The sequence below is a fragment of the Talpa occidentalis genome, unplaced genomic scaffold, assembly GCF_014898055.3.
Source record: "Talpa occidentalis isolate TD23 unplaced genomic scaffold, MPIMG_talOcc4v2.1 talOcc4.15, whole genome shotgun sequence".
In the NCBI taxonomy this organism is placed as follows: Eukaryota; Metazoa; Chordata; class Mammalia; order Eulipotyphla; family Talpidae; genus Talpa; species Talpa occidentalis.
This window is the reverse complement of record NW_023601543.1, coordinates 13,414,184-13,442,049: the sequence shown is the minus strand read 5'-3', so window position 1 is coordinate 13,442,049 and position 27,866 is coordinate 13,414,184. Positions and strand designations below refer to the sequence as shown.

The following is a 27,866-nucleotide window of genomic DNA, read 5'->3' as shown; positions in this document are numbered from 1 at the left end:
TATATGCATAAATAAATAAAAACTTTAAAAAAATTTCTTTGTGTAACTGCATATATAAAAATATATATTAACACTGAAGTGTTACCATTATATTTGAGTTTTCAAGTAATAGGGATGGAGCCATGGTGTAGATTTGTCCATATTCTGTTACCCATGTTCCACTGGGACCTGCAATTGTGAAATAGCTGGCTGAGGTTAGGGTTACAGACTATGTCCATGTAACTAAATGAGGCTAACTTAAACAAATGGGAATTGAACCACCAACTTTGACCTCAGTAATTGCATGCTCTCAACAACTGAGATTTGCCAGCATCTGAATAAGACTTAACAAATTCATTCTCTGGAACTGAAAGTTTGGATTTTCTTTAGGAGGACGTAATGTATTCACTTAACCAAAGAGATCTAATACATATATAATTTTAAATATATCTACCATATACTACGTGCCATTTGCTAGTCCTAAGTTATGCTCCCATGAAATGTAGAGAGAAAACGATTTCTAACTGGTAGGAACGTTGTTCAAAATTATATAACTAGTTGTGAAAACACTCGAAAGCACAATATATAGTAGATTAATATTATCATAATTAGAAGAGACTGTATTCTAGAAAACCAGAATCATATCTATCATAGCAATTGGATACAAATATGGAAATGGAAAGTGTTCCGAGGAGTAACATGATCAGATCTGTGTTTTAGAAAGATTACTTTGGCAGAAGTGTGGAGAATGGATTGGCAGGGGATGAGGGGCATGAAACAGTGGGACCAGGGGCGACCAGTCATTAGGATGCTATTGCAGACAGCTCAGACAAGAGTACATGGATTCAAGAGACATTATGTAGGGTAGAATTGAAAAAAAATCTTGGCAATCAATTGATGGATGGGTTGTTGAGGGGAGATGGATATGAAGGAAAATAAAAAATATTACTTCCCATCTGAGAAATAAGAAGTGCTAAAGAATAGGTACTACAAATATCACTTTTCTCCCTGATCCACTTCAGACAATATTCAGTTGACTCTCCCGAATATAGTGATTGAGCAATCAACTTTTTTCCTTTCCATTTGTTTTCAGTTCCTTCTGGGAGCAGTCTCATGGAGCCACAAATCTCCCGATTCTGAGTTCTGCTCCCAAGACTTGGTGTATTGGGAAGGGGTACCATTCATGGGGTCAGCGTAGGAGTATTAGGTCTCAGAGAACAGGCTGGCCCCAGTGGGACACCCAGCCATGCATGTCAACAGGACTCTAGCCAAGCGGGGAATCTGATGATTGGCTAAACAAGTCTGGAAAAGTTTCACGTTGAAGAAGTGATTCCAAGTACTGGATCTTAGGGTGAGGCAAGGTAGTAAGAAGAAAAATGAGTCATGAGGTAAGAAATTAGAACAGACTGGGGAAGAGTTAGGAATGAGTATGAGATAAACTCGGGTAAATGGTTCAGGAAAGAAGCCATGAATTTTGAAAGAATGAGGGAGGCCTGTTTGTATGAATGTGGGCAGGTTCATACAGGCAAATACCTGATAGCTTGAAGGCACTGAACAGGCCCAGACACCCTATGTGGAATCCCTAATCCAAAGTATCTCTGCCTCAGGACCTGAAGAAACCTACATTCTTATCATTATAGCAAAGTTTTCTGTTGCTGAAGATTGCAGGAGAAATATATTTTCTCAACAAGTAAGACCACACAGTCTTTCACCCATCCCCCTTGAAATTTATGGGACAGATGATTTTTAACCCAGAAGTCTAAATCCGAAGCTATCTCGCTTTCTCATTCCATCGAGTAACTATTTTCAAGGACAAATCCTGTAATTTAGAAGCGCAGACTGCTGCCTTCGCTGTGTTTAACAGGTAGCAGAGGCTTGGTGACTGACAACTGCCAGGCTGTAACTTGGAGAATAGTCCTTGGTTTTCAGATTTGCTGTAACATGATACCGGGCACAGAGTACATATTTTACTTCCAGAGAATGTGTAATTTTGTTCAACTTTTTTTGCTCAGGCTGCTACAATCTGTCCATGCTGTTTTAGGCCTTCCAAGTTCATCCTGGCCTTGTGGTTGACAAAGAATAAAATAACAAAGTAGGAAAAGTACAAAAGAAGAAAATACATCCATTCTCCACTCCCCCCATATAGTAGCAGTTCTAAAGGGAGAAAAAGCTGGACAAGAGAAGGCTTGTGAGGGAAAATCCGAGAGAGAAAGGCTCAGTAATCACAGCAGCCTCTGCAGCCTCAGCAGCCTCCCCCCTGTGTTTTGGGCTTTGTTCTGTTCTAAAGCTTCTCCCCAGCCTCTGCCATCTCTGGTTTCCAGAGCCCTCTGATCACTGTCATGGACCAGTTATGGGCAATTCCCTTTGTTCTACTAAGACAGGGTTGGTATTTTTTTTCAATAATTCTTTATTTTTTTAAGATTTATTTATTTATACAAGAGCTGGGGTACAGGCCAGAGGTGCAGGGGGTGAGAGGACTCACCAGAGACAGAGTGGGGAACAGAACAGGCAGGTTGACTGAAATACACTGCTGAGGGGAGCAGCGGGCGAGACCGGAAAGGTCTGCTGCACCATGTGGGTTGCTTCCTGGCTGGCCGGGGATTGAACCTGCGCTGCAGAGGCTGCGGACAGCTTCATAGAGCTGCACTCAACCTGCTGCACCACCGGGGAGGCCCTAGGGTTGGTATTTTTTCAAGAGGATTTTCACTAGGGAAGAAAGAGGAAACAGTAGCAAGTTAACTCTGATGCCTAGAACTGCACAAGATTCTTCATTCTAAGACAATGATGCTCTAAGTAGACTCCCAAGACCAGCAGTATCTCAGTACCACGAAATTTACTAGAAATGCATATTCTCAGCCCATACCAGAACTTTTGAATCAGAAACTCTGGAAGGAAGGCTCACTCATCCTCTGCCACTGAACAGACTCTTCAGGTGACTATTACCAGTCCAAGTTTGAGAACCACTGTTACAGGGAAAGTGCAACCTAGTCTGACATGGCCTTGGCCTGTCCCACCTGCTTTGTTTGCATCAGTCATGTTTGCTTCTGTTTGCCTCTGACCGTGTTTGCCTCAGTAGCAGCAACTCTAACTTTGGGCCTGAAGACTCCATGTTCTAGACTTGCATTTTTGCATTTGAGTCAAGTATTACTAATAGTAATCATTGCGCTGCAGAGGCTGCAGATTGCTTCATAGTGCGGTGCTTAACCCCTTACGCCACCAGGGAGGCCCAGGAATTCTATTTTTTACCTGCTACTCATGTGCTCTGCACTGTGCTAAGTACATTCATCACACTTACTGTTTGACTTGATCCTCACAGCAGCTTTCGAAGGCAAGCTTTGGGACCAGCATCCTCCAAATGAGGAAAAGTAGGCTCAGAGAATCTCAGTGACTTGCCCAAAGGATGCCAGATAGTAAGGAGTAAGGCCAGGACTTATACCGAGGTGTCTGTGACTCCAAAGTCCACACCCATGATTTCAATACTGCCCCTACAAAGATGCATGCCTCCTGTGGTAGACACCATCATTCTGGAAGCTTCTCCCATCCCATGTCAACTCCTTATCGTGACTAGATGACTGATCAAGTGCTGATACATTAACCTTTCCACATATTATCCCAGAACAGTTGCTTAACCTCTTTGAGCTTCAGTTCCTTTGTCCCTAAAATGGAGAAATAATCCTGACCTCAGAGGGTGGCTATGAGGATCAAATACATAAATATATGTAAAAGTGCTATCAACTGTGAAACTGTAACAGAAATAAAAGGTATCCTATCTTCATTGTATGGATGAGGAAAGTTAAGGCCGGTGTGGTTGCCTGACTTAAACAAAAACTGTTGGCTTTCCTTGTCATTTAAGGGTGTGAAAAAGCCTCTGCTCCCAAAACACCTCTACTTGCAACTAGAAGAGCCATATTTAATATATATTAGCTTAATCTCTATTAAGGAAATAAAAATGCTTTCAGGTCAGGGTAACACAATGGGTAGAACACAGATACATTTTGATCAAGAGAGCTGAGAATGACCTAAAATCAGGACAACGCCTGGAGGAGTACCGACATAGATACTGGCCCCTGAGATGGGCTTAGGGTAGCCAGAGGCCACAGGGTCAGGGTAAAGAGAGCCAAGAGAGAGCAGAAAATGCTTTGAGCACTAACAGAAAGAGCTTAAAGAACTGGGCAGTGTGACCATTTTGCTGTTGGCCAAATTATCCATACTACCATTTAAAACCCCATTTAGTCCTATCTCTCCTTAAAAAGTCTTTAAAGTGAGGTATGAAATACTTCTAGAACAATCTTCTCTTTTCTTTTTTTTTTAAATTTTTAAATTTTTAAATTTTTTTTATTTTTTAAATAATAGATTCAATCTTCTCTTTTCATTTGTGCCTTTGCCCTTCCTGTTTCTCAGCTTTCTATTCTTTTCATTTTTCTTTTTATACTTCCCTCAGATAAGTTTAAGTCTCCATGAATCAGAAAACTGTTCACTCCCAGACTTTCTTCTCTTCTCTGTGTTGTTTTTTTTTTCATGGTGTGCTCAGAACACATACAGTGTTTCAATAAGATAGAGGTCGCCCAACCAAGGAGGGTGCTGATACATTTTGTGGAAACTGGCAGTGCTAAACCAAGTGCAAGAAGCCCAAGCAACACTGGACGGATCTGTCCCTGGCTTTCATGACGACTGAGGTGACAGAGAAGGCACTATGTAAGTTTCCCTGGGAGGATTTTTACATAGGGATTCTTCTTTAAGCTACTTTCCTGCTTTTCCTGGTATGAAATATTATTTTCTCTGACATGCCATTTCTTAAAGAAATATGGGCATGAACTAACCTGAGGTTGCCTAGAGGAGGGGGACTAAAGGAAAACCATCGACCTGTGCTTTTTGTGACACTGCATTCTTCTGCAAGTAATTTTTAAGTATTCCATTTCGACAAGGCAAAACTTTGCTTTAAATAGGATCCTGGGTAATTTAGGCTATCAATGAAAATAGATTCCAGTATTGCATATATGACAACCATCTTGAAATACCCACAAGGAATTCTTGTACCATTCTCCTACTTATGTCATAATTAAAAAGGAAAAGCCGCACTTGGCTAAATTTCTGGTCCATCCAGCCCAGAATTTTATAGGGGGACTCAGAGACATGTTGGCTAAAGGGTGTGGCTGTCCTCCTTAATGACAACCTTAAAGGTTAAAGATATTTCACAAGATTCTCTTAGTAAGCTATCTTGACTTTATCTTCCACAAATATAGTCTAACTCCTTGATTCCTTTTCCAGCTCAGCTTTTACTGTTTCTCAAGGTGGTGAGCTCCATAGGTTTTGCTGTCCATTGTGTGACGTCTCACTTCGTTTTGTTTGTCTTGGATTTGACTCAAGTTTTTAAGGTCTATGCTGAGGTCTAGTCAGTAAATCGCTTTGATCACTATTTATTTTGTACCTACCCTGTGTGATGCTTTAATAATAAAGATAATAGTGGGACTACCTTAGAGGGTTAATAAGTCTTGAATGATCCAATACACAGCAACTGCTTTTACCTGTTCCAGGCATAGAATTAGTACTAAATAAGCAGTAATTTCTGATAGTCCTTGTTTTTGTATGTTTGGCCACTACCTCAACCTTCATTTTTTAGGGTAAAAGAATCCTAATATTTTGAGTCTGTCTCCATATAGCTCCTTCTCATTTCTTTGTTATTGCTGTCCATTTGTACATCACCATGAGCTCCATTTAGCCTTTCTTGATTGATGGACTTTACATCAAACACTACATGTCTGCACCATGTTTTTATATTTTTTTTCAAAAATAGGATAATGTGTTATTCTGCTTCTTGTCTATTTTCCATTGGTGCCCAGCATTTTGTTGACCTTTCTGGCCAAAATGGCATGGTGAGCTGAAATTGAGAAATAGCTATATCTCTTCAATCGCTTTCCAGAGCCAAAGTTAACAACAGATCTTACTAATTGTATTGCATAGTTAAATGGAGTATTTCTGTAACATTTTACCTTACTGAGATAATCTATTATTCCCATTTTGCCAGTCCCCGATTTTGAGAGATTTTTTTTTTTGCCACTTATGCTACATCAGCTGGGCATTTCACTAATGAGAAGTTAGTCTAGCTACAGAAGCACCACTCTGTATACCTTATTTTACACCGTTTATAACACTTAAATAAGTCTGGGACCTTGGGAATCTTAATGCTGTCACAATTCCATCCAATGAAGCATCCTTTTTCCTAGCCTCCATTCCATTCTGTAAGTTGACTCACCTTCTATGACAAAATGCCTCCCCAAATCCCATGGGGGCTAATTTAACGCGAAAAAATTCAATGGTATGGAAGCTTGTCAAGGCTTTTTAAAAAAGTCTATGCAAATTCTATCCCCTGTTCCACCTTGTCCATATGTTTATTTATTCTCTTGAGAAGAGCTAATAGATTAGTTAGATGTGATTTTCCCACACAGAAATCCTGCTGCCTTCTTTCTGAAAGGTCATGTTTGACTGTGACTCTAGATTTATTATTTGACTATAAAATAGTGGCTCAGAGATTCCCAGGCTTCATTTTCTGAGAATTATTTTCATATAATCATTAAATGTCAGTGCTGGAAAGAACCTTCAAGATGGCCCAATTTTCTTCCTTTCACAACAAGGAAACTGAGGCCTAAAAGGCTTCTGCCAAACTCATTTTTCATTTATTAGTCTGTTAACAACTGGAGTAAAAGTCTTATTCAGGATTGTGCAAAAATGTTTGGGCATATGTTTTCTCTGATATCTCAAAAGGAATGTGTTTTTCTTACCATGGAATTTATGATAGATAACATTTATGGAAGCAAAATGGTTTCATTGTTACATTTAACTTTGTTGTCATATACTTTCGTTCACAAGCTTGCTTTTTTTTTTCTTATTGCACTTCAGAAATTCTACCCCTAAAATATACCAGCTTTCTTGTTATTGTTAAAATCACACTGTCATACATCGGGGAGGGAAAGGAAGAGGGTCAAAACAGGGGAGGGAAGAGCACAAGAGACTATGGTGACAAATCACAGGTGATGTGGTGTTGGGAGATTTATGGGGACTATATCTGAGGAGAGAAATCAAATAGTGTATAAAATGAACAACAAAAAATAAATTAATAAATCTAAAATAAATCACATTGCTAAACTTATGTTTATTATGTATCAGGTAGTGTTATAAGCACAATTATATAGATTCTTGTTTAAAGTTCAAAGGTGGGCAGTATGAATCCACAATATTCAAAGACAAGAAATAGATACATTTGAGCAGGAGGTGCAGTGACTAGGTGAGAGCATTGAGATGTTTTCTGTGGTGCAGGTAGTATGCTATTTCTTGGATTGAGCAAAGGATACACGAGTGTGTTAACTTTGTGAAAATTCGTGAGCTGTTTGACAATTGTGATTTGGGCAACTTTCTGTATCTGTGTCAAACATCCATGAAAGTTTAAAGAAAAAACAACACTCATTTAAGCCCTTAAAATAATTCGACTAGGTTGGTATAGTTATTGCCTACATTTGACAGGTGAAGAAACAAGTACTGAGAAACTAAATACTTTTCTGAAGAACACAAAGCTAGTATGTAAACAACACTGGGATTTGAACTTAAACCTGAGTCCTCAGTCCATGTTCTTAATTCAGGCATAATACACCACCTCTCAGAGTTGATTTTTTTCAATAGGTTATTTGCTTTTTCAATCTCACGATGACTTTGCCTTTGACCCTAACTGCCTCTACTTTTGTATTTACCTTCATTATATATCACCACCCCTTGCTTGAACATACCTACACAAACACACATACAGGAAACTACATTAAATACATAACTTCCCTGCCCTTGCTATCTCTTTTTATGCCCCTCCTTGTCCCTTAGAGATGTCTGTGGTGAGCCTCCCCAAGAAACTAAAGTAGAAAACCCCCAATCTGAAAATCTAAGAACATTCCCAATGTAAAAAGACAATACCCTAAAAATCCTTATAAATAATCTCTAAGAGCAGAAGTCACACTGTAGTCTTTTGTTATAAACTAAATATTTTAGGGACTCAAAAAATCATGGAAGAAAGGAAGGTATTTTAGATATTCTGGATTCCAACACACTCCACCTGAATTTTTATGCAACTTCTGGGCAAGTCAAAGTGCTTTTGTAAATAAAGGTTAGATTTTTCAAAGACCCATGAGGGTTGCTGAAAATAGTGGAAGGGGAGAGGCAAATTCACAGGGGAAAGCACTAGCACTAGTGTGAGGGTCAATTCTGCCTTAGATACTGCAGTAAAGCAATATCTCATTTCATCTTCATTATCTCATTTACTCATTACCACCTCCATTTGAAGGAGATATTAATAACCCCATTTTGGAGAAAGGAAAATGAGACACAGACATCAAGTTCATATGACTAATAAGGTCTGTCTGACTCCAAAGTCCATGTTTTTTTCCATTAAATTTTACCATCTTTAAAAAAGTACATGCTCCTTTACCTGTTTAGAATAAAACTATCAAAAGACAGAAGAAAATGGTATGAGTAAATATGTGATATAGATTTCTTTTTAACACACTCTTTTTAGAAAACTCCTCTTACAAAAAAAGGAAGCTCTCACGCTTTACAAACAACACAAAGATACTTTGTGAAGGAAGAGAACGATGTTTTGGACAACAGTCAATTCCACACACAGTGAATCACGCTTTTTCTTTAATCTTTCTTCTTGGAGAGCACAGAAGGAAAAATTAGTTCAAAAATATTCTAGATGTTATCACTTTTAGAATGAAAACTCTTACTAAAAATACTGTGACCAAATTATATTATCAATTAGAGTAAATTAAAATAAATTCAAACTTGCAAATCTATGATCTTGCCCATGAGGTATTTGTTAGTTATGATTTTCTCAAATATTCCACATAGAGCTAACACTCTGCCTTCCATTCTTTCTTTTTTTTTTTTTAAAGATTTATTTATTTATTTATACAAGCACTGGGTACAGTTTGAAGCACGGGAGGGTGAGAGAATTCACCAGAGCCAGAGCGGGGAGCAGAACAGGCAGAGTGAGGAAGTACACTGCTGAGGGGAGCAGCGGGCGGCAGGAGAGGTCTACGTGCCATGTAGGACCCTCGCCCTTTGGCCGGGGATCGAACTGGCGCTGCAGAGGCTGCCGGCAGCTTCGCAGCCCAGCGCTCAACCGCTGCACCGCCGGGGAGGCCCTCTACTTTCCATTCTTTATAACTAATAGAAGTATAATGTGTAGGGCCTCCCTGGTGGTGCAAGGGGTTAGAGCATCGCACTATGAAGCAATCCACAGCCTTGATCCCCGGCCAGCCAGGGAGAAACCCACATGGCGAGACAGACCTCTCCTGCCTTGCCCACTGCTCCCCTCAGCAGTGTGTTTCAGTTAGTCTGCCTGTTCTCTTCCCCACTCTGTCTCTGGTGAATCCTCTCACCCCCTGCATCTCTGGCCTGCACCCCAGCTCTTGCATGCATAAATAAATAAATATTTTTTAAAAATCACTTAAAAAAAGAGTAAAATTTTTAAAAGTATGAATTCTGGTGTTGCACCCCCAGATTCAAGTCCTGACTATAAACCCTAATAGCTATATGACCTTGCCTTTTGGTTAAATTTGAATTTCAGGTAGATAACATTTTTAAGTGTATATTATATATATATATATGTCAATAAAAGTATGACTCATCAAATTATTCATCACGCACCTAAAATTCAAATTTAACTAGGCATCTTGCATTTTATCTAACAACACTACACCATGGATGAGTCACTTAATCTCTGTGTGCCTCAGCTTTATCAACTGTAAAATGGGAATGATTTTAGCTCATGAGGTTGTAGTGAAGACTGCATACAAATATATGTAAATTGCAACCACGCCTGACACAGAGTAAATACCACATAAACTATGGCTCCTATAATTAACTAGTTTCTCTATTGACATCACTATGAGTTTGACTTGGGTTTCTGCTTTAAAAAAGACAATGAGGGCCTCCCTGGTGGCACAAGGGGTTAAGACACAACCTATGAAGCTCTCAGTAGCCACTGCAGCACGAGTTCGATTCCCGGCCAGGGAGCAAAGCACATGGTGCAGCAGACCTCTCCTGACTCACTCACTGCTCCCCTCAGCAGTGTACTTTGGTCAATCTGCCTGTTCTGTTCCCCACTCTGTCTCTGGTGAATCCTCTCACGACCCCCCCCACCTCTGGCCTGTACCCCAGTTCTTGCATTCATAAATTAATAAATCTTTGTTTAAAAAGACAATGAAAGAACAACTTTCTGCCTCCTTTACTATGTGCAGAACCAAAGAGTGATTCTGAAGTGTATTGTTATACTCACCTTGAATACCTTACTTTTTTAAAGTAGGAAACATATTCAATAATCCAGCATTTTACAACCCAGACACAGTTTCTTTGTTATTGTTCATATAAATGACCTTTCCATATAGCAATAACCTTTTTATGCTTTGAGGGTCTGGAAGAAATAAGAAAACATCTTTTTAGTATATGTTTCATGAACTAAATCTATCCTTCACAGCATAATGAGCACTCATTTCTTTATATTTGCATAGCAAGAATCTGTCTATTGTCAGATGTAAAAGTAACCTTAAAATTTAAGACCTGGTATATTTCAGTTTCTTGTAACACCTGAGGAAAACCCAAACACATAATAAAAAGCATTGTACAAAACATTTAAAATATAATCTATTTGTATCTGCTTTCATGATCTCAGGTTGTAAATGTCTGCCACTATTTTCACAATTTATATGAAAAGCATGATTTATCTATGTTAATTTCAAGTTGGCATTTAGCCATTCGAATGCTTACCTTCACATATGGTAAACTATAGGGATGTGTGAAGTTTCATAAAAGGTCAATAGCACAGAAAGAATGGAAGAACCAGAACAGTATGATTGATTTTGAAAAATTGGAGAAATATTACCTAAAGTTGCTGTGCACTTTCACAGCAGGCAAATATCATGGCTTTGCCAGTAATCTGTGCTTTAGATTGCAATAAATTGTTCCTGTTTTTCTTTCCATTGTAGAAGACACTAACTTGGCTTCATGAAACTAGGCATGCATGTCATCTCCCACCTCATTTTCTTTGGAGTGTAGGAGGGGAAATATAATACAAACTGTTCTGGCGCACAATAATCTATTTTACAGTTGCACGCAAGAAAATCATCCCAGGAAACCTGGCGAGATTGCATTCAGATCTCTTCACATCATTTCTGTCCTTTACTCCATTCCTTTATTTACTGTCATTATCATGCTGTTAAAGGAAAATCTATGTATGCAGGAACACAGCAGAAATATTTAGTAAAGGATCTTATAGAGCTAAGAGTAACAATCATTACTTGAAGAAAGTGACATGCTTTCTGTAGATAGATCTGATGTCAGTAGACACAAGCAGCATTTGACGGGGCCAAAACATAGGCAGTTATTCAAGAGACGATTTTCTAAATACGAAGTGAATGGTTTCAACTTGGTCTCTATTTTTTATGTCCTTAATTGACATGTTGCCATGAAGATACAAAGGATTTCTCTCTGCAGTTTTCAAATATATTCTCACAGTCTGTCTACTTGTTATTTTCAATTGCCTTCTGGACATCTCCACTTAGATGTGATACAGGCACCTCAAACTCAGTATACCCAACCTGAATTCCTTATCTATTCCCCAAACCTGGCCCTCCTCTCTGTATTAGTTCTAGGTATCAACATTTACCCACTTCCCTAGGCTAGATATCTCATTTGAAACCTTTCCTTCTGGTCCTGTTCACATCCACTCATTTGAATGCTGATGATTCTACCTCCAAATTGTTTCTGTAATCTGTCCTCTCCTCTTCATTCCTCGCAGCCATTGATTTAGTCCAGCTCCTCTCCCGAACTTTCACAATGGCCTCTTAACAATCTCTTAATAGGTCCCTCTGCTTTCAGTCTCTCCCATATCCAATCTATCCTTTATGTACTGACCAGATGTTATTTTTAAATGCAAATCAGGATCAAATTCCTCTCTTCCTTATAACCACTCAGTATTCCTAGGAGCCTAGGGGATCAAGTCCAAAGTCTTTAGCATGTCATACAAGGCTCACAGTCTGTCCCTTACTTCTCCTTCCAGCCTCACTGTCTCATGTACTCCATGTTTCTGCCTGTTAAATAAACTATTAGTTTGTCCTCAAAGAAAGCTCATCATTTCTCTAATTCAGGAGATGCATCATAATCACCTGGGGATTTTAGTTTTTTTTTAAAAAATAGAATACAAATGCCCTTTCTCCAGCTCAGAGCTATAAAATCAGAATTTTCCCAAATGAAGCACAGCATCTCTGTTTTAACCAGGTCACCAGAGGATGAGGGATACACGTGCCCTGCTTAGGCATTTGTTTATGAGGTTCATGCTATTTGAAATAGCTCTCTTGTCCACTTCCATCCCCTGATTCTCTGCCTGGTTACTTCCTACCCACTTTTCAAGGCTTAGCTCAAATATCACCTCTTCTGTGAAGCCTTCCAGGATCTATATAGGTAAAATGAATTTCCCTCTGGTGCTTGTTGCTCCAGCACATTTTCATATAACGCTCCTATAAACAAGTAGCCCTTCTGGGTGTTTCTTGCTTTTTTAGGGAAGAGTTTGAGAATGCAAACTCCTTACAGTTCTTTGTATTCTGGCACTTAGCACAGTTTCTGGGACTGTGTTCAAGAAGTATGTGAGAAAGAAAAGAAGGGAGGAGGAAAGAAAGGAAAAAGGAAAAAGTAGTATGGCATAGGCTGCCTTTAGGGCCCAAGTGAAAGTATAAGGCATTCTATTTCTCAAGCCAAATGCCCTGCTATAGGCTGCAGGAGGAGCCTCAGAGCGGAGCTCCTGGTATAACATACTGAATTTTGACTAATCTTAAAATATCGATTTGGCACAGGAAAAAAAAAAATGAGTATGGTGAGCGCTTTGCTTCCTACAATGGAATCTCTGCCCCAGAAACTTCTGTTAGGCCCTGATAACAGTCCTGCAAGGGGCACCGGTTATTCCCCTGCTCTGTTCTCATTCTCTCGAGAGCTGCAGTAACAAAGCTCTGGGAGCTTTTACCACAGGGCGACAGAAGCCAGTGAAGGGTGGTAATTTTACACAACTGCCTTTCTTAGAGGGCCTGGTAACAACTTCCTTTTCCTCAGTATGAACTGATGGCATAGTCACTTCCTATTTGGTCTCAACTGCCAGGCCCTTTTTTTTTCTTCAGTTTTTAACTGCCACCTTGGACTAGAACTGTTTTCTTGAGACGCTTACCCAATTAAAGAACAAGAGGCTAACTCAATATGTTTTAAAAAGGTCATTCATAGGAGAAAAAATACCACCCAAATTGGGTGTTCAGCATCATTTCGTGGTAACACATGGATTCTCTTGTGAGGGAAACTACAAAAAGAAGTTACCTGACGTCAGTACAAAGAACCCAGTCTCCCAGAGACCATCCTAAGAAACTTCTCTGTCCCTTCGTCTCCCACTATGGCAACACAAAGATATCTTGAGAGGGTGATGGGGAAGCAAGCAGAGGTTCTGTCGCCTTTGAGGGGCCTGTGGGTGAGCGCCTGCTGGCTGCTGCCGGCCTTCCCCTCCGGGCTGAGGCATCTAAAGGTCAGTGGTGCGATTCTGTGAGAGGTTAGGCAGGCAGCCAAACCAGAAACGGGAAGTTACCTCTCCACATTCCATCTCTGGGCTCCTACCTCTACCTCTACCTTGACCTGGCTTAGTTCGATAACCAATGGGAGTAGGCAAGGAGTTCTGAGCGCAATTCTTTTGGCACTTCAACCAACTATTTCAAAGCAAGTAAGCAGAGATGTAAAGAAATAGAAGCAGGAAACCTCTTAAGAAGCATCTGCTCCCCGCCCCTCCACTGTGGCTGTACCCCTACCCCACACTCCGCAGTGTCAGGAAGTCAAGCCAGCTAGAAAACTCAGCTGTGCTACATCTTCGATACTAGGTTTGTTATAAATGATTGTGCAAGTCCCCAAAGGTGCCAGGTTATTTAGGAGAATTAAGTAATTACACAGGCTTAATGTTCCTTGACCAAAATGAAGGCAATAGTTTTTTTTCTTTGGGATGCTTTGCTGGAACAATAGTGAGGTTACAACATCTGCAAGAACTATTATATCATGGTTGCCAATTTGATACCCACAGAGAGTAAAGAGGAGATTTGAGGTATCACATATGCTTGCATTTTTCTGTTAAAAGAAGCACTAAATGTTGTCCTTCCAACTCTCCTAGAGTCCAGTAGCTTGAATCAAAACAATCCTATGGTGAGCTTCTAAATTACTCCAGAAATTTTAGTTTCAAATACTCAGATAATTGGAAGAAATCCAGATAATTGTATCAATCTGCCCTCACATGTCAGATATTTATACACTGTGTACATTTCAGTGTCCTTATCAAGCTCAAAATGTGAAAGTCAAGGTGTGAAGTCCTACCCTGAAATTTTGTGGAGTAAGACCTTAAATTTATCTCAGAGGCAACCTAGTCAAAGGTTCCTAGGTCATGCCTGGTGCTTTAGAAAATGCTCCATGGATAATATGTTTGAGAAATCGTTAATTGCTTTTAAAGTTAGTTTCTGTTCACTATTACATTTTATTACATAGTAGTGACTCTGGTGAAGGGCAGATGAGCTAAGGTTCAGTACAAAGGTAACATAAAAATACCGCACCTCCTTCATGTGGCCCAACACCTTGTGGGGTGTTCTGTTTGTTTTTGGCCCCAGCCACCACATTGCGCTGACATCCTCAGGGCACAATGATTCCCTGGTCTGTTTCTTGGTTAGTAACTCCTAATGCAAAGAGTGGAGGAGCATGGTTTCTCAAACCTTGGCACCACTGATATTTGGGACTGGGCAATCCTTTGTTGTGAGGCCTGTCCTGTGCACTGGAGGATGGTTAACAGCATCCCCGGCCTGCAACTGTCACCAGTGACACTATTCCCTCCCCATTGTGATAACCAAAAATGTCTCCAGCAGGCAAAATTGAACCTGGCTGAGAACCACGGTCCTGATGTACTAACTTACTGTTGCCTACATTAAAGTTTGACCATTTAAAAAAGATTTATTGTATTTATTTATGCATATAAGAACTGGCATGTAGGCCAGAGGTGCAGTGGGTGAGAGGATTCACCAGAGACAGAGTGGAGAGCAGAACAGGCAGATCTACTGAAATACACTGCTGAGGAGCAGCAGGTGAGACAGTGTGGGTCAGCCCACTGGCTGGGGCTCGAACTCGTGCTGCAGTGGCTGCAGATAGCTTCATAGTACTGAGACTTAACCCCTTGTGCCATTTTGGAATACCTACACTTTAGCTATGAACCAGTCCATTCAGTAAATATTTATAAACCTGGGTAAAGTTGATATGGAGTGTATTTCAAATACCAGAAAAGTTAAACCACAGATTGTAAATTTAAGTTTTTAATTTTATTGGGCTCAAGGACACTGTCTAGGTTGGAATTCACTGACTTTGCTTAATCTGTAAACAATTTTGCTTTATTTATATGGTTATTAAGTATTCATAGCCACCACTTATGGCCTGATAGTGCCAAGCAGGTTGAGGCACTATGTTACACTCTGTGGGGCTACCAAAGGGCATGGATGTGGTGTTTCCAAAGAACTTTTCCCATAAAGCTACGGGAATACATTATAACATTATTAGACTCTGGGCTGACACTTCATTTTATTTTATTTTTTGGGGGGAGGGGGCTGACACTTTAAAGCCAAATATTCCAGTGTACTTTTGAAGCAGGGAGAGTAAAAAAACACACTTGAATTTCTTGTCATTTTATTTAAGTTAGAAATATATATATATAGGGCATCCCTGGTGGTGCAAGGGATTAAGACACAACCTATGAAGCTATCCGCAGCCACTGCAGCACGAGTTCGATCCCCAGCAGGGAGCTACCCACATGGTGCATCAGACCCCTCCTTACTCGCCTGCTGCTCCCCTCAGCAGTGTATTTCAGTTGCTCTGCCTGTTCTGTTCCCCATTCTGTCTCTGGTGAATCTTCTCACCCCCCCAACACCTCCGGCCTGTACCCCAATTCTTATATGCATAAATAAATAAATCTTTTTTAAAAAGAAACATATATATATGTGAAAAGGTATAAGTGCTCTCTATCAAATATAAAAACAGTTTATGTCATAGCAGTAAACCTAAATAAAGATCAAAAAGTTTACTGAGATCTCAAAGTGCTGCTTTTAAGGATATGTCTCAATAGTTCATAGCTCAATTTAGCATTCAGTCTTTCACATTCTTACATAACTCTGGCCCAGAATGAAGTAAGGAAAGTCTTTTCTCAAATATGCTTAATTTACTTATTAAACAGTTATACAACTTAGGTAGATGTGAAACAAAATAAGTGGAAAGACTATAACCAGGCATTAATCAACCATACCATATACCCACCACACACCTAGCATCATACCAACCTCAGACAACAATACAAAGGATGTTCATTCATTCATTCATCCATTCAACAATTATTTACTGAGGGTTTACTGTGTGCCACACACATTTCTAGGCTTCGAAATGCAGTAGTGAACAAAACAGACAAAAATCTTGCCCTCTCTGTGCTCACATTCTGTCTGGGTAATCCTTCTGTAACAGAAACTGCCTTTCTAATATCAAGGACCTGCTAATCTTGTTGGGTGGACTAAGCATATCAAATGCATAAAATAAGAAGTGAGAACCGCAATGTGAGTGCTACTTCCACCAACATGCAATAGGTGGAGGTTGGATAGGGCTTGGAGCAATAGAAGGTTCAATGGGGGTGGAATTTGAGAAGAGCCTTGAAATGAAGAAGTTTGATTCACACCTTTGCTGCCCAATGTGTGGCCTAAGAATCAGCAGTGCCAGCACCACTTGTAGTTAGTATAGAATCTCAGGCTCACTTAAGACTTGCTAAGTCAAAATCTACGCTTTCAAAAGAATCACAGGGAGTTTCTACAAAGTTTGGGTGGCACTGTGGGATTCTGGGCAGGCTGGCATTGTTAAGTGTGAGCTGGGCTGATGGGAAATAAGACTGGATTGGAGCCTATCATCAGGTGAGAAGAAGTGAGGACCTAGATGTGGGGAAGTAGGAGTAAGGAAAGCTCAAGTATATCCTTCATCATCTGAATGGCTAAAGAGAATGTGAATCTATATATACAATGTAATATTATGCAAAGGAAACCTTGCCATTTATGGCAATATTGTTGGAACGTGAGAGCATTATGCTAAGTAAAATAAGTCAGAGAAAGATAAATATTGTATGTTCTCACTTATATGTGGAACACAAAAATCATCAGTTATAGAAACCAAGAGCAGATTGGTGGTTGCCAGGGGCAGATGATGGGGGTTGGGGGGGACAGGCAGGAAAGGTAAGGCGGTAAAATGTCCAAACTTGCAGTTATACAATGAATGAATAAGTTCTGGGGTATAACGTGCAGTGTAGCAACTCTAGTTTGCAATACTGTTTTTATACTTTACAGTTGATAAGACAGTTGATGTTAAAAGTTGGAACCGGGTTTGAATTTGCAATTCTACCACTTTTCCATTGGGTGATATTTTGGTCAGATTATTTAACCACTCTAAGTCGTCTTTATTTGTAAAATGGGAGGAAAGCAATACGACCTGTGGGTTAAAGATGCAATAAGGTAAGACATACATAGCATTTGGCAGCGCCTGGCACAAAGAAAAGGGCATGCATTAATACGAATGATATTCATAACAATAATGTGCTATCTTTTAAGAAAGATTCGAGAGGAACAAGAGAAACATTATCAAGCGTCTACTAGAGCCCCAGCACTGTATCGGGCCACACCTATAACAACCCACAAGGTAGGGAACTTCATCCTCATTCTAAAGTGGCACTTGGACATTACACTTTTTAAAATGTGATTAACCCCATATGGGTTCCCACAGGAGACCTCATAATGAGATTCCCGTGATTGCTATTATTATCGTTGTTACTGTTGTTGCTATTTATAGGGTATACTCTCAGAAGAACTTCTCTTCCTCCTGGCATGCAACTTTAAATGGGGTGGAGGCAGGGATTTGCTGAAGCCACTGCTGTGTCTGCTGAGTTCAATAATATCTACTGCTAATGAGCCCATCTCATTTCCCAGGCCTCTATTATCCTCATTATTTTTTCTGCCGGTGTATCATCTGTTTTCCAATTTCCCTCTCTCTTACACATGCGGAACTCAAGGTGAATAGCAGCCCCAGTCTGGCCGTCCCCCACCAGCTGATAGTCCGTGAGGTAGGGGCAGCCTCAGGTTTAAGTCACCTGAGGCCGGTCTGGGGGCGGGGCATCGGTCGGCCACGCCTCCCAGCGGCTGGGCCCGAGACCCCGGGGACCCGAGGGCGGGAAAAGAGTGGGGGCGGGGGGGGTTCTACTGACCGGCAGCTCTCTGTGACCTTATCCTCCCCCAGGTCGGGGAGCCGAGAAGTACTTCTCGCACTCCCCAAGTTTCAACTCGACACGCCGGCCGCCGAGTCCGCGCGTGCTCCGGCCTCGCACGCCGGGCTGCAACGTGGCCGAGTCCTGGGACGCCCCCCTCCCCGCCCCACGCCCCCGTCCCCCAAACTCCTCGGTGCTCTCTCCCGGCCGATCAGTGTTCCGGGCGCCGCCGTCACCAGGTTCTACCCTCGGCGTGGGGGTGGGGTCGCCCTCTGGGCCGGCGGCCACCCCCGCCCGAGCCCTGCGCCGCGGGGAGCCGCGGAGGTCCCGACAGCGCCCGGCGGCGGCGGGCAGGGCCAGCAGCGGACCCGCCCCCACCCGCCTCCCGGCCCGGCGAGCGGGCGGGTGTTTGGGGCGCCTCCACCTCCTCTTCCTAAAGCGGCGAGGCGCAGACGAGCGGCATCACTCGAGCCAGGTCCCAGCCGCCGCCACACACAGCGCCCCGCATTCCGGAGGAGGAGCCCGAGCGGCGGCCACGGCCACAGCGGCTGGCGGGCGCCGGAGAGGTAGACTGAGTCCCGGGCAGGGAGTCGCGCCGCGATCCGCCCCTCTTCCCGCCCGGGGGCCGCGCACCGCCGCCCGTCACCCCACTTCTGTGTGTCCTTCCAGGCCCGGCTCGAAAAGCCTGGGAGGGCCGCCGAGCTACCCCTGGAGGAGAGCCAGACGGAGCCCCAGGCGCCACCGTCCCCCAGCCCAGCGGAGCTGCCGTCGCCTTCATGGCCCACTCACCGGTGGCCGTCCAAGTGCCTGGGATGCAGGTGAGGCGGCCCGGCCGCCCAGGCCGCCCACGTGACGGCCGGGGAGTCCGGGGCGCGCTGTGCGCGGGCCCCGCGACAAGAGACGGCCCCAGGGCTCCCCTGAAGGCAGGGCCGGGCTCCCCGGCCAGGTGACCGGAGAGGAGGGCTCCTGGGGTTTCCGGGCGTCTGGGCTGCAGAGTACACCGCTCTGGGGAGGCGGGAGGGGCGCGACGTGATGGGGATGGCGGGGGTTGGGGGGGCTGGTCTTAAAAATAGGCCAGAGCGAGACACCTGCGCCGGCCGAGCGTGGTTCGGTCGGGATGGGAAGTGGGAGGACTTCACTTGGGACAGAGGGAGGTGTCTCTGGATTTGTGGGGTAAAGCGTTAGTCGTCCCTCACACACACACACACACACACACACACACGTAAGTTGGGGCGGAGCAAGACAGGGGGTGTCGGTGGCAACTGTAAATTGGGCTCTTCCTGTGTGCGTACAGCGACTAGCGAGGTGACTGCTTTTCCTCTTTTGGTGCTGCTTCCTGAGGACGAAGTTCTAGCTTGCTCCCCCACCTGGTCCAGCCCTCAGTGTAGCGTGAGAAATGCAGGGTCCTAAGTTACAGGCGCCCTGGGGATGGCTCTCCAGCCCCCTCCCCCTGCTTTCCCATAAGACTGTTGCATGTAGTTAAAGAAGCTTTTTGTCCTGGACAAGGGACTACAGCGTGAGACCCAACTTCTTACTCGACCCAACATCTACTCAGTTACCCACTATTGTATTTCCATTTTACTAAGGAAGAAATAAGCTTTTTTTGCTGTTGTGGTTGGACATGCGTCCGTTTCAGGCTTACGTACTAGATGTTCTCCAAGTGCACTAACTTTTAAGTATTCACGGCTGTGGTCTGTGTGTGTTTTTCTCCTGTGCCTGATAGCCTAAACAACCCATTTATGAATAGGTCAGAGGCTAGAAACACTAAAGCCGCAGTCTCTTATTATCTTCTGAAAATGTGAATGCAGACTTTTTTCAAGTGTAGAAACAATGTTTAGAGTATTAAATAGACAACTTATGTTTCTAGTAGAAATCAAAGAGCTGTGGATCCAGGCCTCAATTTACTCATTGATGTATGGAGTTACTCTTTCTTTTCAATTTTTTAAAGTAATTGATCATACTTTATGCACTTTCTGCATGTAAAAAGTGATGCTAAATATACTTTCCCCAAAGAGACCGTTTGTGTAGGTCATAGATCTATCCCGGGACTCCCCTGGGTCCTTAGCACCAGGCCTTTTAGCTGAACACAGAGCAAACTTTGTGGCGTCCCAGGAAGTTTGTGTGTATTTAATAAAACAGAGAGGAAGAAAGAGGAAAATGAAAAATATTAGCGCTATTTTAAAGGTGAATCCATTCAAGCTTTAGTGAAAGCCTCAAACTTCTCAGGCTGCTCCTCCTGCCCTCCCTCTCTCCCCCTGCACCCTACCCCACACCCCATTCATTCACTTCTGCCTTTGATGGTATCAAGAGTGTTAGTAGTTTTCGATAATAACTACAGTTTTGATCTGTCTGATGTGGAAGAAAGTGTGCAGAAGTTCCCACCACACTCTCCTTGCCATTATATGGAGAATGGAACTTTACAGATGTAAAGTTTGTGTCTGTGAGGGCCTCCATGCTGCTGGCTCCATTGTGTGCGCGCCTGCATGCCTGCGTCAGCACAGCACAGTGCCTCCCAGCTCCTCAAGTTGGTGATTCTGGGGAACTCTGTGTGTGCCCAGAAGAAAGTGGTTTCTGGTCTTTATTTCATTTGTCTCAACTTTATTTGCCATATGTGATTTCCGGTCCTTATTTGATTTGTCTTTATTTGATTTATATGTTTTGGAAAGGCCTGCTCTTAAGTATTGCTTCTTGCTCCCTGCTTTGTTTCATTATCTGAGTTGCTCCTCTCTTGAATTTTTAAATTTTAATTAAGGTGGTTTAGAATGTGAATCACATATTGGAAATTCCAAATTCTGCCTTTTACTTTATCCCTTCCCAAATTGTAATAACTGTGAACCACCAGATTTGGCTCGAGCAATCATCTCAATATTAGCAAAAGAAGAGAGGAATAGTGACTTCTTGTTGTCTGTGCCTTTATGGGATGGTAACTTCTTAACTTATTTCCACCTTCTTTGTAGATGTGGCTCCTAGGGTTTTGGTGCAATACCAGAGTTTTCTGCAGTTAAAATCATACAGTACCCCAAAAATAAATTTGATGGCATGCAGAATGACTCTTGGGCCTAAAGTACTCTTACTATTCTTTTCTTCAAAAATATTGCAGATGAGATGCAAAAATATCTCGTGTACTTGTAAAATTCTCCCAGAGTTTTGTTAGCTTTAGAAGCAGCTTTTAGACCTTTAGAGAAATAAGGAAACTTGAGTTAGCCATGTGTTCTTGAAATTACTCTATACGATTTCCACAAATCATGGTGAAGTGCCTGACTGGCCTATAACTTTTTAACAGTTTATTTTAGAGAATTATGAAGATTGATGGAAAAGATGATTTTTCCAGGAATAAAAACAAAATTACTTTAGCCACAGTGTTTTTCTCCCCCTGAGGAGAGACGTGAAGTAGAAGTCGAGCTACCTGTTCTATCACTTAAGAATTCCAGCATTCCTGACTTTGAAACAAAGAAATTTCTGTTGCCACTAGTTTAAAATAGAAAAGAAACTTAGAGTGACGAAAGAAAACCCAGGATTTGGTCCAGTTCAAACTCTTCCTTATGAATTAGTTATTCAAACTCATACTGTTGATATTTCTTAATATTGTGGTAATGAACATTTTTGCCATATTACATCAAATGTTGAGGGTATGATTTTTGGTACTTAATTTGTACTTACTTTTTTTTGTATATAACTAAAGGAATTTTCCATACCAGGAGCTAAAATTTTGAAAAACATTTAAAGCACAATTTTGAGAAAAATAATAAACCTGTTTCTTTCCACTCAACTATTTGCTCTTTAATGATTTAAGACATGCTTTTTCTTTGAAGTTTTCACTTATAAATCATTCTTGCATTTAAGATACTTCCTCTTTGAAGACAAGTATCCTAAATTGGTTCTTAAATCTTTTATAAAATGAAACTGGGAAAATAAAGTTAAATGTTGACTTATCTTCCAACTGTTGTTAGATAACCTTTATGTATGCCTCTTGGGAAAGACTTTTTTTTTTGGTTCCTGTTAAAAAATTGAAATTAGCCTCATGTATCTTTAAATATGATCAAGGTGGAGTTTTTAAGTGGTTGTTATTTGAGATGTAAAGGGAAAATGAAATTGGAGAATTAATGTACACTGTATTGAAGAATTTTATCTAAGAGGGTAGAACTTGGCCTTGCATTGGTAAGCCCAGCTACTGGTTTCTGGGAAGTGTGCAGAAATATACCACATGCCCTTCACCCTTAAATATCTTAAAATTTTATTGGTGAGTTCTGTCTGACACATGAAATATCAAATAATGCAAGATCCGTGTGATACTTGCTCTACAATAGAAACTTTTGATTGACAGAGGTGAAGACTTGGCAACTGACATCAAAAGATTGTTGAGGTCCACACTGGGGAGGGCATTTTCAAGCAGCGAAATATCTTAGGCAAGGCATGTAAAGTGAACAGGCGAGACAGATCATTTCCATAATGGACTGGGCTGCCCTTTTCCTTCTTGGAAAAAGGTATCAGCATCAGGGTAACACATAGCGCTGCTTTAGGGATTGCTGTGTGTTCACGGAGGCTTTGTAAAGGAAGGCCACTTACTATTTTTTTTTTTTCTTATTTCTGTCTCTCAAGAAAAAGGAAGTGGTTTGGATGGAGAAATGGTGTAGACGAGATGACATTCTGGGATTTGATGAGGCTTAATTAGAAAAAGGCATGTAACGCAACTAATTAGCTGTACTACAAGTACAAGTGTGGTTGTGCACTCACAATCTTTGAAAGCAGGAGAAAATCGCGGGGAATATGAGTTTAAAATTCTTCTAGAGACATAATAGGAGGAAAAATTGGAGAATTTGAGTGGGTCCAGATTTTGGTTGTACTTGAATGGACTAGCCATTAAACTTTTCTGAGTCAGGGAGACTCATAGAACAAAGTTATGTATAGGAAGAGGACTGTCAAGATTGGATGAATAGATGAAGTGGAGGAACTGAGAGACTTACGACAGTTTAATGAGTCTTTCAGTGGGACATTCCTGTGTAAGCTGCAGTTGACCTTGGATTGACTGGGTAATACAAGTACTATGTGCTTGGTACTATGAAGAAAATATAATTACCAGATTTAATATTTGCCCACTTACAGAAGGAGGAATAAAAGCATTTTTGTGGTGCTGAATATGGGGAACTGGGTTAATTATGGTACATTTGAAAAAAATGAGAAAGTCTGGGGGAAGAGTCAGATCTGGTAGTAAGTTAATGATTTCTGTTCTAGACTTTTGAAGTTTGCAGTAACAGTGGAATGACAAAAGTAAAATCGAGCTCTATGTTGGTCACTGTGATGGTGGTGATGATTTCACAGATGCATGTGTATGTCCAAAGTCCTCAAAATGCACACATTAAATAGGTACTTTTTTTTGTATCTCAATATACTGCAAGGAAGCTGTTTTTAAAAACCCCCAGCAAGTGTTTGAAGATATGGATGTGGCTTGTTAGTCAATCATCAGACACTTCCTGAGCACTTACATTATGCAAGTCCTTTTATTTGAAATTGAAGGATGGGAGCCACCAAAGAACGCGCGTTTTGGAATCCAGAGAGAAACTGTGGAAGTGAGAACATTGATGAGGCAGGACGTAAAAGTGGAGGATGACCTTGTAAGAAAAGGGTGACTTTCAGGTGCATGGGAGAATGAGGTGTGTCAGAATTTGAAGGAGACTAACTACAGGGAATTCTTGAACCTTCATCATGAAACCGAAATAAGAGAAGGAATTCAGTTTATTACCACAATCTAGTATGTGGAGTTCTTATCTATCCCTTGCACCTTCTTTTTTTTTTTTTAAAGCTTTATTTATTTATGCATACAAGAACTGGGGTACTAGGCCAGAGGTGTGGGAGGTGACAGGATTCACCAGAGACAGAGTGGGGAACAGAACAGGCAGAAGTACTGAAATACACTGCTGAGGGGAGCAGCGGGTGAGACAGGAGAGTTCTGCTGCACCATATGGGTTGTTCCCTGGCCAACTGGGCATCGAACCTGTGCTGCAGTGGCTGCGGATAGCTTCATAGGTTGCGTCCCAACCCCCTGTGCCACCAGGGATGCCCTCCCTTACACCTTCTGAAGGAACTTGGTGATTTGAGGTGGAAAGGAAAAGCATCACCTTACACTGATAAACCAAACAATTATACTTCTTGATGAGTGGTTGATACCAGATGTTGACTATGCTAACGATAATAGCAGCTGAAACAGGATATTGAAGACAACTCTTAGCTGGGAGGGTTGGAGGTAGTTGGAAGGTCCTGGCTAAGGGCTGTGGGAGAGTAAACAGGTACTGAACATGGTAGGACATGTGCCATGAACACAAATGGGGGTCTTGAAAAGGCACTTCTCCATAAAGGTCCATCATGTACTTCCCTTGCTTGAGTCATAGAAAATGAGAGAATGTAATTTAGTTGGTACTTAGGAGCCATTGAACATTGTGATACTGTGTTTTTTAAATTCTGCCTTTCATTTATTTATTCAGTGACCTTGAGCAAATCATCTACAAAATGGAGAATAATAAAAGCTGCATTTCCTTTGCCTCAAAGCAATGTTATTAGGATGAATTAACTATCATCTGTGGAATATATTTTGCGCTGCTTTATGAAAGGTGTGATGATGTATATGGGCACTTCATCCTGCAAAACAATGCTGGGCTAATCACGAGAAAACGTCATTATCTCGTATCTCTCCCACTTGATAACCCACATTTTTCTATTGAAATCCTGTATCCACCCCTCCCCCACACACTACACCACACACACACACACTCACATACACACGCCACTACTAACACCAGACCCAAAGTCCTTTGTTCAGCTTTCCAGACTTTCTGTTATCTGGCTCCTCTCTACAAATATATACTTAGTTATGATTGCTTCTTGCAAGAAATCCTGTTTGCTCTTCCATGCCAGTTACAATTCAGTAACCACTGACTGACCAAATCCTACATGATTTTCAAGTCTCCATTTTACTTTCCAATCGAACTTTCTCTGAATGTCTCAGGCTACAGAAATCTCTCCCATGTCCAAGTGCCTGTTAGATCTATTGTCAGTAGCAGACGGTCCAGTCCTTGATTTATACACTGCCTTAGATTTCCTCTAATTATGTATGTTATACCTGTCTCCCAACGAGGTTGTAAATTTCTTGAAGGCAAGGACCATGTACTTTTCTTTTTTATATACCATTAGGTATAAACTATTTGTAAAAGTGTTGGCTGATGAGTGCAATACAGACTAGATTTCTAACTTTTCGCAATTCTGTTTCTTTAAATATATTATGTAATGTTTGCATTCTTGCAGATCATGAAGGCTAATTTATGTGTGCACAATGTAGACTTTTATACTTACTAAAATTATTTTAATGCATTATATGTAATATGTCTAGCACAATATACTGTAACCAATAAGGTGTTCAGACACTCATTATCTTGCCTTCCAAGGCCTTCAGGAGAAAATGGAGCCTCATCGCTTTCCTAGTAACTAGGACTGATTTCAGACAAAGTTGTATCTTTGAGAGAAATAACCTCCTGTTCCTTCCCTCTGTTCCCAACCACCCACCCTCAAAACAAACCAACCAACCCACCAGCTATTAAGGAATAAAGCTAACAAAACATAGTCAAGTCCTCTATACTAGAAACAGAATATTAAGAGAAATTAAAGAAATTATTAGAAGGGGTATAATAAACTTTCTGATCAGAAGAACCAATATTTTAGTGATACCAATTTCCTGCAAATGGCTGTCAATTTAATAATAAAAATTTTAAGCACCAATCAAATGTAAGAAAAATAAGTAAAATTAGGAAACATCTTTACTTTCCTGTTCCAGCTGTCACAGTAGAGAGAATCTGATACATTTCATTCATATTAAGGTGTTTTTGATTATTAGCTCAGTGTGTGACTTCTCCCATAAATGTTGCCATTTCACAGGGAATAATGCCTTTCTAAAAAGTGAATCTAGTGGTACTATTTCAGACAGCTTGGTGATAATTTTTGACCGAGTTGCGTCTTCTGAAAGAGTGGTGGTTTTACTAGTTAAATTTGTGGCTAGAAAATGGAATTAGGAAGGGAAAACACAATGGTAGGAAATAGGTTAATAAATCATGAATTCAAAGAAAGAGAAGTAGGTAGTTCATGTCTATAAAATACCTGCTAGAATTTGGATTGAGATTGCCTTAAGTCAGGATATCAATTTGGAGAGAATTAGCATGTTAACAATATTGACTCTTCAACTCATGAACACGATACATCTCTCCATTTAGTTAGGTCTTTATTTTTTTCAGTAACGTTTTATAGATTTTGGTGCTCTTATCATTCACTTTATTCATATTTATGACTACCTGTTTCATAATTTTGATGCTATTGTGAATGATATTGACTTTAAAATTTCAATTTCAAAATTTTGGGTACAACAATATAGAAGAAGTGAAATTGACTTTTTGCACATTGACTTTTATTCTGTAACTTTGATAAACTTATTTTTTTGTGGTAGTTCTTGCAGTTTTTATATGTCACATCATATTTTCTTCATAGCTCATCAGATTGCATTGAATAAAGATGATTTTTCATCTTCCTTTCAGAAAAGAAAATGGAATTAGGTGAACAAAAACTAACACTGCTTGTAAGTCCTTTTCATTTCTCACAATTTAGACACAGAGACTTTCCCCCAAAGGGACATATATAATATAAGGTCTCTGGAGGAGTGTAGTAAGGTGACTCACTTTAAAAAGACAGAAGTCAATAAAGTACGCACAACTCAAATTTTCACTCCATCTTATCGTACACGTTTCTCACATTTCTTATACAGTAGGGAGCACATCTTTAAGTTAATCCTTGTCAAACACCTTATAAAGATATTTAGGAATTCCTTTCAACGATCCTATGAATCCTATGACACAATAATCAATAGGAAAATGCCTTCAACTTCGGATTTATAAACAAAACAGTACAACACACTTCTCATCCTCTTGGGGGCCCCTCCCGCCTCCAACCACATGGGGTTCAGTAATATCACCTGAAGGGTACATTCAGAGAAGCCAGGAAACCCAGTGCCTGGCAGAGCTTATCCCCCTCCCCTATCCCTGTCTGCCTCTCCCCACCACCCCTCCCAGCATGCACCTTGCTGGGGTAGAAACACAGGCTGGTGCTGGGGACTGGCCTTCAGCCTGTTCTAGACAGCACTCCCCCAGCAGCAGCCCGCAGGCCTTTCTTTTCTATCATTTATCATGGGGTAGAATGATCTGTATCCTAAAATATCAGATTAGTGATTGGTAATGTATACCTTTGGGTATTCAAACAAAATTGTGCTGTATACTTTCTGAGGAGTAAGCTAAGTTGTGGACAGTGTAGGTAAAAGAGGTGAAAATATTCTAAATTACTCTTTTCTTTTAAGTGTCCACTTTCCTCCTCTTTGGTCAAGTAAATTAAAAAATGTGCTGCTGAGGAAATCCAAGCATTGATTTTGTTTTATTCTCATGAATAATGTTTATAGAAAAAATTCATCAGTCTTTCTTTATGA

The 27,866-nt window shown here is 41.1% G+C and overlaps 1 protein-coding gene and 1 long non-coding RNA gene across 3 annotated transcripts in view; both read left to right on the top strand.

Moving 5' to 3' along the window:
* The first annotated feature begins 4,519 nt into the window (after nucleotides 1–4,519).
* Nucleotides 4,520–18,215, top strand: LOC119246525 (uncharacterized). Of its 2 annotated transcripts, none has more exons than XR_005125516.2 (3): nucleotides 4,520–4,674; nucleotides 17,706–17,793; nucleotides 18,164–18,215. It is a non-coding gene; the product is annotated as an uncharacterized LOC119246525 (long non-coding RNA). The 2 variants fall into 2 exon arrangements; XR_005125515.2 differs by having other exon boundaries at nucleotides 18,081–18,215.
* Nucleotides 18,216–18,775: 560 nt separating this feature from the next.
* Nucleotides 18,776–27,866, top strand: part of STK26 (serine/threonine kinase 26) — a 48,924-nt gene continuing 39,833 nt past the window's right edge. The window contains exons 1-2 of the mRNA XM_054695556.1: nucleotides 18,776–18,921; nucleotides 19,025–19,173. Of these exons, the coding sequence (XP_054551531.1) occupies nucleotides 19,132–19,173 (42 nt within the window). The 5' untranslated portion in view covers nucleotides 18,776–18,921; nucleotides 19,025–19,131. The remainder of the gene's footprint in view (nucleotides 18,922–19,024; nucleotides 19,174–27,866) is intronic.